At 44.7% G+C, this 13,972-nt stretch overlaps 1 protein-coding gene across 3 annotated transcripts in view; it reads left to right on the top strand.

Annotated features, from left to right (window-relative positions):
- Positions 1-2,338: 2,338 nt before the first annotated feature.
- CPR5 (protein) overlaps positions 2,339-13,972 on the top strand; it is a 51,756-nt gene continuing 40,122 nt past the window's right edge. For 2 of the 3 annotated variants that reach the window (XM_086780606.1, XM_086780605.1), the window contains exons 1-4: positions 2,339-3,147; positions 3,230-3,521; positions 3,604-3,660; positions 3,757-3,792. In XM_086780606.1, coding sequence (XP_086636732.1) covers positions 2,729-3,147; positions 3,230-3,521; positions 3,604-3,660; positions 3,757-3,792 — 804 coding nt within the window. In that variant the 5' untranslated portion in view covers positions 2,339-2,728. The remainder of the gene's footprint in view (positions 3,148-3,229; positions 3,522-3,603; positions 3,661-3,756; positions 3,793-13,972) is intronic. The other variant, XM_086780607.1, reaches the window with a different exon arrangement.

The following is a 13,972-nucleotide window of genomic DNA, read 5'->3' as shown; positions in this document are numbered from 1 at the left end:
TAGTGTCTAGATCTCTAGAGGTGGTCATCAAGCCTCTTGCTCTTGAGCCCGTTCATAAATTAATCAATGAGTGATAAGTCATCTAGTCTCTCGCAGGGGTTGCATCTCATGTGGAGATACTTGGTTTTAACAATGTTATCTTGCATTATTTCCCCCTCATCTTGCTTGAGGCTATAGATTTGTGCAATGGGGCTCCATTTAGCTCTATTGGGTGAGAATCCCACAATGAATGTGTGTCTCAAGACCTCGTAGGTTGGCCTTTTCATGTGGGTTTAGAGATCTAAACCATTGGCCTCAAGGCAAAGTCTTAATGACAAAATCTTGGGATCATCAATCCTTCCATGGCCTCACAAATTTGTTTGAATTTCTCTAGATACTGAATGGGATCTCCAGTTCTGTCAAACTTGGTCATCATTCTTGAGATATGGATTGGCTTTGTTTTGTGTGCCAAACTTTGATCAGGCCTCTAGGTGCTATGTTTGTGTGGCAATCCCCCTTCCCATTTCAACCACCATCCTAAGCATGTCTTCTGTACATATTCATAATGGAACATAAAGGAGTGATTGCATGAAACCCTTTGTTTTAGGGTTAAGGATTTCTTACTCCATGGGGTTAGGCTATGTGGTTTCCAACAGCACTTTCCCTGCTAGCCTCTGCGGCTCGATGTGCATGATGTGAATGCCCTTGTGGATCCCTTCCCTTTGGTTTGAGGTAGTCCTAAACATTGGCTCTTTACCCTTTCCTACGTTCCCTTTTTCTCATCCGAACGGAGAAGAATTAAAACCTGGTTTTGTGGAAAGGCCGCTTTTATATAATGAGCTTATGTGGAGATCAGGACTTTTGCTTACATTGTGTATGCTTTGCTACTGGGTCTTGAGGAACAATTGTCTCTAATGGTACAACAAAAGAGAAATGTCCATGTTCCTAAGGGAGCAAACCTTGAGGTTTCTGGCTCGGCTCCTCTCGTTTCTTTACTGGAGCTTCGCTCGAAAATAGGGCAATTTAATGTCCTTTTCATACAATTTATGACGTTGTTTACAGAGTGAGTTGGTGAATCTGGAGCTCAAGGAACTATGGTAGTAGCGGCTCCTGTTTCCAGGTGTTCTGCTATTCCTCTCCTCACGTCTGTGTTTCATTGGCTTATTTCTTCCCAAAGGGTGGGTCTAAAAGAGCTAACCTTTTTAATAAGGGTGCACTTTGCTGAGTGCTGGTTGTTTGCTAGGATCGTAAGGTTGGTGGGTTTGAGAAAGTGTGGTTTGATGCGATATAGTTGACTGTATTGTTGTTGTTTCCAATAAATAGTCCAAATCAAGTTTGCATCAAAGGTCATTATTACTTTAGTTTGAGCATTCTATACATTTGAGAATATGAGGTATCAAGAGATGCCCTATGGTCATACAAATGCTACTCGACCAACAAGCACAAGAATGGAGCATCTCATACTCCACATGTCAAATGAATTCAAAAGAACTCCCTTACAAATTTCTCCAAGTTTATACAATAGACTCCATAGAGGTCCTGTGGATGGAAAGGTTGCGTAGATTTAGAAACTTTAGGACCCCACACTTATTTCTCTTCCTTGAGATTGAGAACTTGCCTCTGGATGTCCTTGGGGTGGATTGATTGCATACATGAAGAAACTTCAACATGTGCCACACATAAGCTCCCAAAAATTGCATGGTTCTTGAGGTGCAAGAGAATACTTCACATGATACCAAAGACATGGTTACATGTAAAGCTTGGGGACGACTTATGGGAGGCCTGCCTGAGCCAAGGTATCCTGGGAGAGTGATCATTTAGCGTGACACAAGGGGGCCTGAGCATCATCTACCCCTTCATTCAAAGCCGTGCCCTTTTGGGCAAGTTGATAGTTCGAAGGGGATATTCACGATACTCTTGTTGCTAGACGAGGGCGATGTGCAAGAGGTCGAAATCTTGAACTCATCGTGGACGCACGGGATTTGCTTTCCTCTATTGCGACTCTCCATCTCCTCACCCACATGTCATCACCACGAGACAAGTCTTTATTGCCTACATGTGTTTTATCATGACAACCCCTCTCTTTTTCATCGAAATCTTAAAAAAGGGGGAGAATCTCCCCTACTTATCTCTCATAAATTGGGAGTGACAAGAACCCCTCTCTTTTTCATCGAAATCTTGAAAAGGGGGAGAATATGGGTACCCAATTTTGTTTTTGTGTTAATTAATGAGGGGATGGTTTTCAATTGTGTGGAGCTTTAGAAAAGGGCAAGATGGTTAAAAACCTTTCCACGTCTTCATATATTTGTTTACTGCATGGTGACACTTGAATTACAAACCTATCTCTTGGGTCCTCCTTAAAGACCACTTGCTCACAATGCTTTGGTAGTACAAATCAGCCTTGTGGCTCTTTGCTTTTGAAGTTCTATAGCAGGTTGGGAGAGGGGAGGGGCATGGCTTGGGCAAGGAAGTGGGAGTGGACCGAGAGCTAGACTGGCAAGCCGGCGGTGTGTGCTAGTCGTCGAAGCTCTCCCTCTCTATGTGGTGGTCGTCGATCCTCTCTTCCTGCCCGTCTGTGGATGTTGCATGCCAGCCCTTTGCCTAACCTTATGATACGCTAAGGCATTAATTAATACTTCTCTTGCCAAACTTAGCCCGCAAGTCATCATTGCCGGATATGTCATTCGTGCCTTGCGCGGGATGACTACTACCGACGCTACGTGGCCCATTTTTTGGTAACCTTTTTCTTATGCTCTTATGTGCTTTGTGTATGATGATGCGGGTGGTAGTGGTGCTTCTCTTTCTTTTCCTGCGGCACGTGCAGGGCCAAGCCCACGAAGAGCTGAGCAAGGATGGCATACGCTGCATCATGCAAAGCCACGAGGAGACGGCGCTGGGGCGCTGGCTAGAGTGCTTGCAGCCGGCCTCGATTGCAGAATCTTCCGAATATTCCGAGACTCCGATTCTGCACAAGGATTCCCAGACTGAGCAGCCCATAGTGGATGGGCCTCCTACACAGGACACATCATCAAGCGATAGCGTAGTAGAAAAAGGACGCGGTGACGGTGATTCTAACTCTACAGCAATCGGGAGCTGGGATTTCGAAACTGCTGAAGAGGTTACTGTCAGCCACTTGCAAAGTGGAGAGACAGCCACAGACGAAACGAGGTACTTTCATAAACCAGAAAGAGGTTGGTTTTCTTTATGCGTATTTCATTTGCACTTCATAAGACGCTTTCGGGCTCTGCAGGGCGATGGAAGGTGACTCCTTGTCTGGTTGGCTGAAGCTGAGCCTGGGAGTGCTGACATTGGTCAAGCTCCTTCTTGTGATGGCCAGGGGGTGCAGGAGAGAGAAAACCAAGAGCAAGAAGCCTTCTGAAGTAAGCATCATATGCTTACAAGTGGACAGCATGGAAGCTGCACCTGTCTCTGGAAAAGAAGAAGTTGTCGATGACACCCCATCAAAACAACATGCTGAAACTGCTTACCCCTGGACCCTTGGCGGCCCTCTCGGCTCTGCCATAGGTGCTGTCTTTGCTGAGGTAAAGTGCCCTCTTACATAGTACTGCCTTTTCTCTGGAGTTTAAGTTAATCATCCTCTTATTTTGTGCTTTATTTTGGCAGGTGCTTTTGACAACTTGCAGCTCTGGATCGTCTGTGCCAGCAGACAAGATAAGCATGGTAAGGGTGGTACTCAATCCATGATCCATTGCAGTGCAGTCTTTTTCTTTTGTATTCCAAGCTAATGGACTTTTTTTTTTTGATGGGGCTCTACAGCTCTTGGAAACTGCTCTGAAAGAGTCATTGGTTCCGGTAAACTTCTACCTCTGTATCTTCAACCAATGCAAAGGAAAGTGGTTCTAGATTCTTGCTTAATATGCTTAGAATGCAGATGGAAATGGATAAACACGTGCACAATTGAGAACTGTATAATATGGATCCGTGAAAGAAATTAAGCTACATGACTATTCATTTCACGTAGTTGTTTGATCATGGAGATGGATAAACTCACATAAACTGCATAATAGAGACCTATAGAGGAAGTGAACGCACAGCGCACAGCCTTTGCTCAGGGATGTGCACCAGTAACTAAGACCGGCTGTGCTTTCAAAATTACAAAGTAGCAGGAGGGTGCTGCCTCTTGTGTGTCATGCAGTAGTAGGAATGCTCTGCCTTTTCTGAGTAGCTAGTTTGGAGACAGCCCTTACCTGGTCTTTGCATAGTAGCTACCCCTTTTCTTAGTAACTAGCCCTTCTTTGTCTTTACAGAGCAGCTAGCCCTTTGCCTACCTGACCTCTCTTCTTAGTAACTAGCCCTTCCCTTGTCTTTACAGAGTAGCTAGCCCTATGCCTACTTGACATTTCTTCTTCCACTAAAAGGGTTTGCAATGCTGGTCAAGAGCTATTTCGATAACAATAATTATAATGGTCTAGCAAACACAAAAGAAGAGAGAAAAAAGAAATGTAACCCTATTCTAGCAAACAATAATTATAATGGTCTAGCAAACACAAAAGAAGAGAGAAAAAAGAAATGTAACCTATGTATTGTCAAAACATGAATATCGACAATGGTTCTTGGATCTGAACTTAGATCCTACTCATGCATGCCTATCTATTGATGCATACTGAAAGATGTTTTATCCACAGCTTGGTGGTGCTTTTTAGATGTTTGCGTTCTTGCCTAGAGCTGCCTCGGGTTACCTCTATGTGGGGTTCTTGCCAACACCTGAGAGATGCTCAAAATGATCTCTGACTTGCCCTTTTATAGTGGCAAGGGGCTGGTCAGTTGGTAGGGTTGGCTGGTTGGCGAATCGTGCCAACTGTGCATGACAAAATACAATGTATCTAAAAGCTGTTCACATTTGTTGAACCTGGGCACCTTTCTGTCCGTCATGCGGAACACGTGTCTGGCTGGTGGTTGCATGTAGGAAGCATGCCCACATGGCTCTTATATGGGACATTGTGACAATATCCATATAGGCTATGAATGTTGACAGACATGTGACAATGTTGGCACTACATATGTCACTACACTTGATTCTAAGATGTCTTTTAGAAAGTACTTCTAGAAGAGCACTTCAACTGAAAATAAAAAAGAGGTTAGAAATAATCATCTTGCCTGCTGGTAATTCTCTTAAGGTCATGCTTTGTGAAGTGGCCCTTTCTAAGTGGTTACTCATGGGTTATTTAGTTACCCTCAGGATCACGTTTTTTGGGCATTGTGTATCTCTAGCCTCAGTATAGGGTCCAGTCTTAGACCTTTTACTACATTTATTGAGGCCAAACATGTGTCACATCCCTAGTGTCCTTAGTGATTGGAAAAATTTTCAGGATTTATGGAAGGCGGGGATCTTTTGATCATCGAAATTGTCATGTAGGACCCGCTTTTAGAACGAAGTGTACTATTGAGTTTTGAGGGGTGCCGTGTGGTCTGATTGATGTGCCACACGTGTTTCTTGACCCTTGGATTGGAATAGTGTGAGTTTGTCGTCTTGAATGACATCTTGGTTTACGCTCAGGCTTTGGAAGAGCATTTAGAGTACTTGGAGTTGTCGAAGGAACAGAAAATGAGGTCCACATAAGCAAGGAGAAGTTTGGCTTCTTCTCAGAGAAAGGTTTAGCAGTTGGGTTACATTTGAATGGAATCTCTCTGGATTCCCAAAGTTTCAAGATGCCAGGCAATAATGCGTACAGTATGACCAGTAGGTATTCAGTGTAAGAAGTCAACCAGTCATGCAGAGATGAGTAAGTGCTGCAGCTAGAGGTGGATTTGATCGCATCAATTGGCTGCAGAGCTCTGCAGGGTGTTAGATGAGAAATGACGATGATTTCCAACTCCTCCTTCCACCCATGTGAAGGAGAAACACCTCAAGAGCAATCAAAACAGGTTATGATCTGTATGGCTGTTTGTAAAGCACAACCAGCATAAAAATGACCTAGGGCAACCAGCCGGTGCATAATGGGAAGGAGAGCTGGTGGACAGTGGGCATGCCTGCAGAGGAGCTGGCCTTGCAGTTATGGAGCCTCTAGGAGCAAAAACGAGTACAAGAACAACCTCCTCTCTCACAAGTGTGCACCAAGCTTCCTTCTTGCCCACAATAGTTGGTCAACTTGCTAACGAAGGTAGACCATATGTGCCCTAATCCCACATGTATAGGCATGTCCTAAGCCCATGTGCCTAGAACCATGCCCATGTGCACCCTAAGTTGTTGCTTCGTTACATCAGGCCCAAAAACATGCACACAGAAAAAGTGACCCATATCTTGAAATTTGTGCCGCCTGTATTTGCTTTCCATTGCTTGTACTTGCTCTTTGTGTTACTGTTGCGTAGCTTCTATGCTGATGCACATGTCAAAATTGTATGTAAGACTCCGCCGCCCTTCCTCCCTGCCCCCCCTCTTGTACGAAACATTTATGAAACCTGTTTAAAACTTCTGAAACACATTTTGTACCAGCTGTTTCTGATACGCTTGGTAACTAGGATCGTGAGGCCTTTGCATCTTGGGACCAACGCGTAGACAGACCACCACTGTGCGTGCCCATACCACGAACCATTACCAGCCTACAAAGCTCGGCAGTCCAAGACCCACTTTTACCGCTAATCTTGATCGACACTCATAGGGTTGGTGAATAGCCAACTGCGAACCCATGTGACACTCCCTTGACCCACAGAGCATTGCCCCATGCCCCATGCCATGGGTATAAAATACTTCTTCCCACCTCATGTCACCAACGTCCTCAATCATGACATGTGTTTACATGTTAAATATGGATTAGGGTTTCTTAGATGGTGCCTTGAGATGCAGCCTCAATTTGGAGCCTTTGTGATGACACCATGATCTGGTCCATGGAAATGCTGAGTGCATGTGATATGAATCCCCATATATCTTGGCATGTGGGTAAAGCCATCTGCTGTTACTGTGAGAAAATGGTCTTGTTACAAGATGGAGAGTCTCTGGATGTATCCATGTTTTATGAATATATGTCTACTGAATGCTGTCTCTAATGATTTTATTCAGTTCCTGATTCCGTAGTGCATGTGGCTGACCTGAGTACTGGAAAGGTCGCATAGCATCTATGGAGAGAGATCCTCACTTTGGCATACCAGAAATTGGCATGAATGAAGATGAGGTCAGCCATATGGGAGCTATTGTCTGCCCTCTGTTGTGTCCCCTAGATATTGTACCCTCTGTATTTAAGTGATGAACTGGAGAGAGAGAGAGAGAGAGAGAGAGAGAGAGAGAGAGAGAGAGAGAAGAAGAAGAAGAAGAAGAAGAAGAAGAAGAAGAAGCAGCCCTTTTAACGTTGTAGCCCATTTTGTTTATTTACCCACACATCCGATGAAGAAGCCCTTTTAACGTCGTAGGAACAATCCCAAGAGACCAAATATGATCTATCCGACGGGAGTGAGATTCGAACACAAGACGTGTTGAATAACAACTCCATGAGAAATGAAATGAAATGAAATGTTATATTAACGTCTTCAAAAGGCCATAATGACCTATGAGAGAGAGAGAGAGAGAGAGAGTTTAAATATCTACAAAAGGCTGAATTGGCCTATGAGACCGAAGTGTTACAATGTTTCCATGACATTGTATTGGAAGATCCTGTCACACAAATGCTCACACCGTCTTCTGTATCCTGAGTTTCGTGAGTTTAGCAATCCATAAAGGTTTCTGCAAAGTGGATGACTGTTTTGGACGCATTTCTCAGAATTTGTGAGCGGCACCAGGTTGTTTTCAGCATTTGCAAGCAGTGTTTTTGAGTCCAAGAAGTTATTGCCATAAAAATTTTAGGCTGTGTGGACATCATTGGTGCCGAGGTTTATGTCTAAGTTGATTATTGGAAATCCTTAGTGAGCATTGTGGTAAACAAAATGAGTGACAACCCTGATAAAATTGCTGGTGAGAAGCTTGATAGGCACAACTTCCACATTTTGAAGTATCATATGACAAATTTTCTCAAAGGCAAAGGCCTATGGAACTTGGTGACATGCAATGAGGCGGAGCCAAGGGTTCCCCAAATGAATGCAACACCTGCCCAACTTACAACACATCGAAATTGCTCAATCAGTGTACCGTTGGTGTGGGCGGTATCCATGTCCTGCTGCTGCTGTGGTCCATCTGGCGCAGTGATGGCTGGACTAAAGAAGTCTGTAATGTGCCTCTGAGTCTGGCTCTCTGTGCGCCTAAGGAGGCTATCTCTATATCTCCGCAGCTCAAGCAAGAACAATCCCAAACACCTCTGGTCCTGGTACCCCATGACTCTGGAAAGTGGTCCAAAACCCTCTCTGAATAAACAGTGGAAACGACCACGTATCTCATAGTATGTAGTACAATGGCATATATAATGCAGCTCTGTCCCTCTGGCTCCCCATGGCATACTCGGCATATCCTGGCCTCAGCTGGTATACCTCTATATCGGCCAATCTCAATCTCAAGCTGGTGTGAGGATGTGCGAATCTGACCAATAGCACATCATACTGCATGAGACAAGTGAACATCCATGTGTCGGCTGTATCCATGTCCTCCTAATGTCCAGCTGAACTAAATCTTGACGGATGAGTTTGGTAATCTCTGTCCGTGTGAGAGTGAGAGAGGGTGCCTCCAGAGAATACTGGAAGGGAGGCAATCTGTCGATGCTAAAACCATGTGCCTGGAACCAAGATGTCATCTCTACACCCGATTGGGTCCCAAATTACCCACTGAAGGGTCCCCTATTCCGATAACGAGATAGTATTTGCTTTATTACTTTAGAGAGAATGACTGTGGACTGTAGATACACCCGATTGGGTCCCAAATTACCCACTGAAGGGCCCTCTATCCCGATAACGAGATAGTATTTGCTTTATTACTTTAGAGAGAATGACTGTGGACTGTAGATAAGCCAAACGCAAGATCTCGGAGGATCGGAAGCGTGGCTGAACTGTGCACGGCTGTAGAAACACCTCGATGAATTGATCTCAAGCCTATGCACTCTTCCCAAGGGCATGAGGAAGGGCTGCACACCTGAGGCTGAGAAAAGAAGGCGGTGGACTGTTCTAAGCTATGTTAGAATGCTGTGTTACCTTCACCAGATGGCTGGCTAATGCTGGACAGAAACGTAGGGCTGTAGGCTGATGCTCGACAGAAATGCAGGTCTGTTTGCTGATTTGGGGACTGTGGAGGACTGTACGGCTGCGCTTGAATGGTGTCCTACTGTACTGCTGTGTTATGACTGCTGGACTGCTGCGTTGGGATTGTTGAATTGTTGCGCTTGAGACTATGGATGATTGAAGCAAAAACGCAGATGCTCAGAGGGCTGGAGAAGCAAAGCTCAAGTACTTCAAGGGCTGGATGATACTAGTCTAGTGCTGAAGGCAAGGGTACTCCTAGGACTAGTCTAGTGCTGAAGGCAAGGGTACTCCTAGGACTGAGGAGGAAAGCTCTTAGCACACTGAAGACTGAATGGGAAACTAAGCCCTATGCAAGCCTATTTATACTAGATAGGGGCTGTTCAAGTTGGTTGGTCATTTATTTAATAAAGTTTATATTTATAAATGACATTAAATGCTAAATAAATACCATAAAATATGGAAAAAATACTAGATAAATCCTAGTAAATTCCCTTAGGTTCTCGGATGTTCTAAATGATGCACAGGCATATGAATGCATATTATGCAGGATGCAGAGTGCTTTTGATGCAAACTCTAAGGCTTCTACTGACTCTACGTGCACGAATGATTCTCTCCAAGTGGGTTAAGGGACTTGACTCATTGATTGACCCGCTAAGGCTGAGGAATGACCTACGTAGCTCGTGCCTAACTTATCCTGGACTGAGGATGTACAATGGGGTCACGGTGTACGACAAATATCATCCTACTGGGTTCTAATACTGTACAAATGTTGCACTGCTGATGATGAGCCAGTTTGTCACCATGCACTGAGTGCAGAGTGCATGTGACATTTCCTCTTGCTTAGCTTGGCGGCAGGTTCATGGCTTCCAAGTAGTCCGCCAACAACTGGGGGTACTCTTGGAAGAACTCCTCGTCGAGCCATACGGCTTCGTGGTTACCTCGATCTTGGAATTTCGTACAGAAGTGACGTATCCGTCGATAGGAACCATGCTTCCATCGATGAAGAAGGATCTCCTCGGGCTCAATAACTTCTGCTTCGTCTTCCACGTCTAGCTGTTGTTCATCTGAAACATCAAACACTTCTGGACCAACATATGGTTTTAGCCAGGAAACATGGAAAACATCATGCAACTTTAACTTCATGGAGACATCACTTAACTTCTTAACTATTGGAAAAGGGCCAAAACTACGGAATGAAAGCTTGGGACAACTTTTGTCCACTTGTTTCAATCTCTGTTTCATGATACGTAAATAGACCCAATCCCTTTCCTTGAAGTGGACATCTCGTCTAGACTTATTTGTCTGTCTGCTATGTGCTTCCTGAGCTTTGGTCAAGCGGTCCTTGACTGACTCAATGATCTCGGAAAATGCTTCCGTGGTTTTTTTATCCTCTAAAGATGGAGACACCATTATCGTCAAAAGAGAAGAAAAACGACGACCAAAGGCTGTTTCATATGGAGTCTGTCCGACACTGGATGAATGAGTGTCGTTCAAGATAGCTTGGACCAATATAAGATAATGTTTCCATCTGGACTGCTGGTCATGACAGTATGACTTGACAACATCAAAGGCCAACTGGTTATAAATTTCTGTTTGGCCATCTGTCTGCTGATGGAATGCACTAGACAACTGCAACTTAGTTCCGAAGTTTTCAAATAATGCCCTCCAGAAATGCGAGGTAAACTTGGAATCTCTATCTGATGTTATGGTGCTAGGTAAACCACAAATTGGGTACCAATGCTTGAGAAACAAACGGGCTACGTCCTCGGCTGTGGCCGTATGCTTGCATGGGATGAGCATGCAGAATTTACTAAAGCAATCCACAATGGTAAAACACTGAGTGTTACGGGATTCGGTGGATGCTGGTAGAGGCCCTACAGAGTCGATAGATATGTCAATGAAAGGTCTGTCGGAGATAGGCAAAGGCTGAAGTAAACCTGCCGTCTTTGTATGGGGAACCTTGACTTTTTGACAAATCTTACAGGCTTGTACATGTGCGTAGTCATCACGCCTCATCTTTGGCCAACAAAGGATCGTTCTAATTTCTCGAGGGTACTGTTGATCCTATGTCCTCCAACTAAGGAGTCATGGGCATCGTGGAGAAGAGCGGAACGCTTTTCCCGAGTAACACAGAGACGGTTCTTGTAGAACAACCAACCATTCTGTACTGAATAGTGGCCAGGCTCAGAATTGAGGGCCAAACTGTACTGAGTACCAAACTCAGGGGAGTCGACATATTGGTCTTTCATACTATCTAAGTCCTTCCGTGTGATTTCGAGAATGGTAGATTCTTGGACTGTCTGGATGCTGGACTTTCGACTAAGAGCATCTGCTAACTACTGGGTTATGCTTATACCAGGGATGTATTCAATGATACCTCCAAACTGTTGGAAGATTTGACTCCACTTGGCCTGTAGATCACTCCATTGGGCACTTGGCATAGTCTGAAGTCACTTAAGTGCTTGGTGGTTTGTTTTCACTGCGAAAGCATTTCCATAAAGAAAAGGCTTCTGATGCTTGAGCGCTGTGATCACACCCAAAAGCTCTTTGTCATATACCGAATAATTCTTTTCGGCGACATCCAACTTTCTACTGTAATATGCCACGGGTCTATTGTCTTGCTGGAGGACTGTACCTATGGCTACATTGCTGGCATCAGTGATGACCTCGAAAGGTTCGTCCCATGATGCTAACTTTAATACAGGTGCTTCTGAGGCAGCTTTCTGGAGTGCAAGGAATGCATCAAGCGCCTTGCCTGTAACTGAGACTTTCTGCTTGCGAGTCTTCACCCCCTTGAGCAAGTCGGTAAGAGGTGCTGCAAGCTTGGAAAATTGATGGACATGGGTACTATAGGCCTGACAAAGACCTACGAATGAACGGATTTCTTCGGCGAACTTGAGAATGTCCCAATCTAAGATCTCCTGAACCTTTGATGGATGTAGTCTAATCCCATCGGAACCGATGATGTAGCCCAAATATTGAACTTCCTCCACATCTTTCTCATGCTGCTTCGTAGTGGCTGAGAAGACTAGTATGTCATCAAGGAATATGAAAACACACTTTCCAATGTGGAATGCGAAAATCCTAGACATCATCTTATTGAAGGTTGCGGGTGCATTTGCAAGCCTAAAAGGCATGACTATGAACTCGTAGTGACCATGCTCTGTCCGAAAAGCTGTTTTTGGAATGTCGGCTCAAAAAATGCGGACCTGATGGTAACCACTCTTGAGGTCGATCTTAGTGAAAAACTTAGCACTGTCTAAACGCTCCAAAATGTACTCTATCCTTGGCATAGGAAACTTATTCTTGATAGTGAGTTTGTTTAATGCCTTGTAGTCTACACATAGGCGTGCAGACTTGTCCTTCTTTTGGACAAATAGGATAGGTGGAGCAAATGGGAAGGAAGAAGGCCGAATGAATCCGGCTCGGAGAAACTTAGATAACTGCTTTTCTAACTTGCCCTGTAAAGTCTTAGAAAGACGATAGGGAAACCTGCTAGGAGGATCTGATCCAGGGACCAAATCAATGTGATGGTCCTCAGGGCGAGAGGGTTGGAGACTGGGTGGGAGATCGACCCCAAGCATAATATCCTGATGTCTGGATAGGAGGTCTGCTAACTGAGGGACTGAAGATGTTTTGAACTTCAAAGGCAAATTGTTGTGCCTTCTCGGAAATGTGGGTGCGAAGACCAGGTGTAAACCCGTCCACATCCAAATGATATGGGACTAATGTGCAGTTCGATTTATTAGCCAATTGGGGAGAGATGGCGTCATCAGAACTACCCATATCGAAAAGGACTACAAACTGTCGGCCCTGGGCAGAGCCATAAGCTCGGATGAGGCTCTTCTGAGCAGCATCGCTCTCACCCTCCTGCTTAGCATCAAATACCACGGATGGCATAGGATGCATAGAAGGTAAAAGTTGAACTGCATTTGAGGTAGTAGGTGGGGTTGGAGGAGCCGTGAGGCTGTGGCAACTGTGGCAGAAGGAGCTTTAGCGGCTTGTGCCGCTTACCATTTGTGGCAATCCTTCTTACCATGCCCTATAATATGACAGAAAAAACATCTATTTTCTGACTGGTACTTCCTTTGCTCCTGTGGAGGAAGATAACCTCCAGTAATGCCTGCTTTAGCCTTTTCATCAGGGGTTTTCTTAGGCTCTTTATCTTTCTTAGCCCCTGAACTAGAGCTATTATTGCCGTCCTTCTTAGCATCTTTAGAAGACGCGTTACCTTTCCCTGTCTGTGCAGTTGATTGTTGCTGCTGGGGTTTGGTACTAGATGGAGATGACTGCTTGGGCTTGTCCCCGTTGAGCTTCATTTCTTCATTCTGAGCGAGAGTCAGAGCCCGGTCATATGTACTTGGTTCAAAGTTACAAACTGTGAACCGAATGTTAAGAGTCCAATCCACGAATGAATTGCTCCATCTTAGCTTGCGCAGATAACCCTAACTGCTGTGCTAAAGTAATAACCTTACTGAAAAACTGAAGCATTGGGGATCTGTTGTGTCTGAGTCCATAGAACTCATCTTTCAGACCGGTCATGTACTGGGGTGGGAGAAATCTGGTCTTCAGGTCATGGACAAAGATGTTCCAGTCAAAAGGCTGTGACACCTGTGCCCTGGTCTGTATGAATACTAGACCAATGCTGCCACCAAGTGACTGCCTCACCAGTGAGATGGGGAGCCGCTAAGTGGACTTTATTTTGTGGGTCTGTGATCCTAACTAATGGAAAATGAGCATTAAACTGATGAATAAATTGATTAACTGATGAATGATCACACTTACCTGAAGTTTGGTTGAGTGCGAATTACGGTGGTTGATGCTGCTGCGAACTGTTGACACCTATGACTGGGGAGACTGAGGAGGCTGATACCTCAAG

The sequence above is a fragment of the Cibotium barometz genome, chromosome 42, assembly GCF_041138505.1.
Source record: "Cibotium barometz isolate CiBa-2024 chromosome 42, ASM4113850v1, whole genome shotgun sequence".
Taxonomy (NCBI): domain Eukaryota; kingdom Viridiplantae; phylum Streptophyta; class Polypodiopsida; order Cyatheales; family Cibotiaceae; genus Cibotium; species Cibotium barometz.
This window is presented reverse-complemented; position numbering and strand designations above follow the sequence as displayed.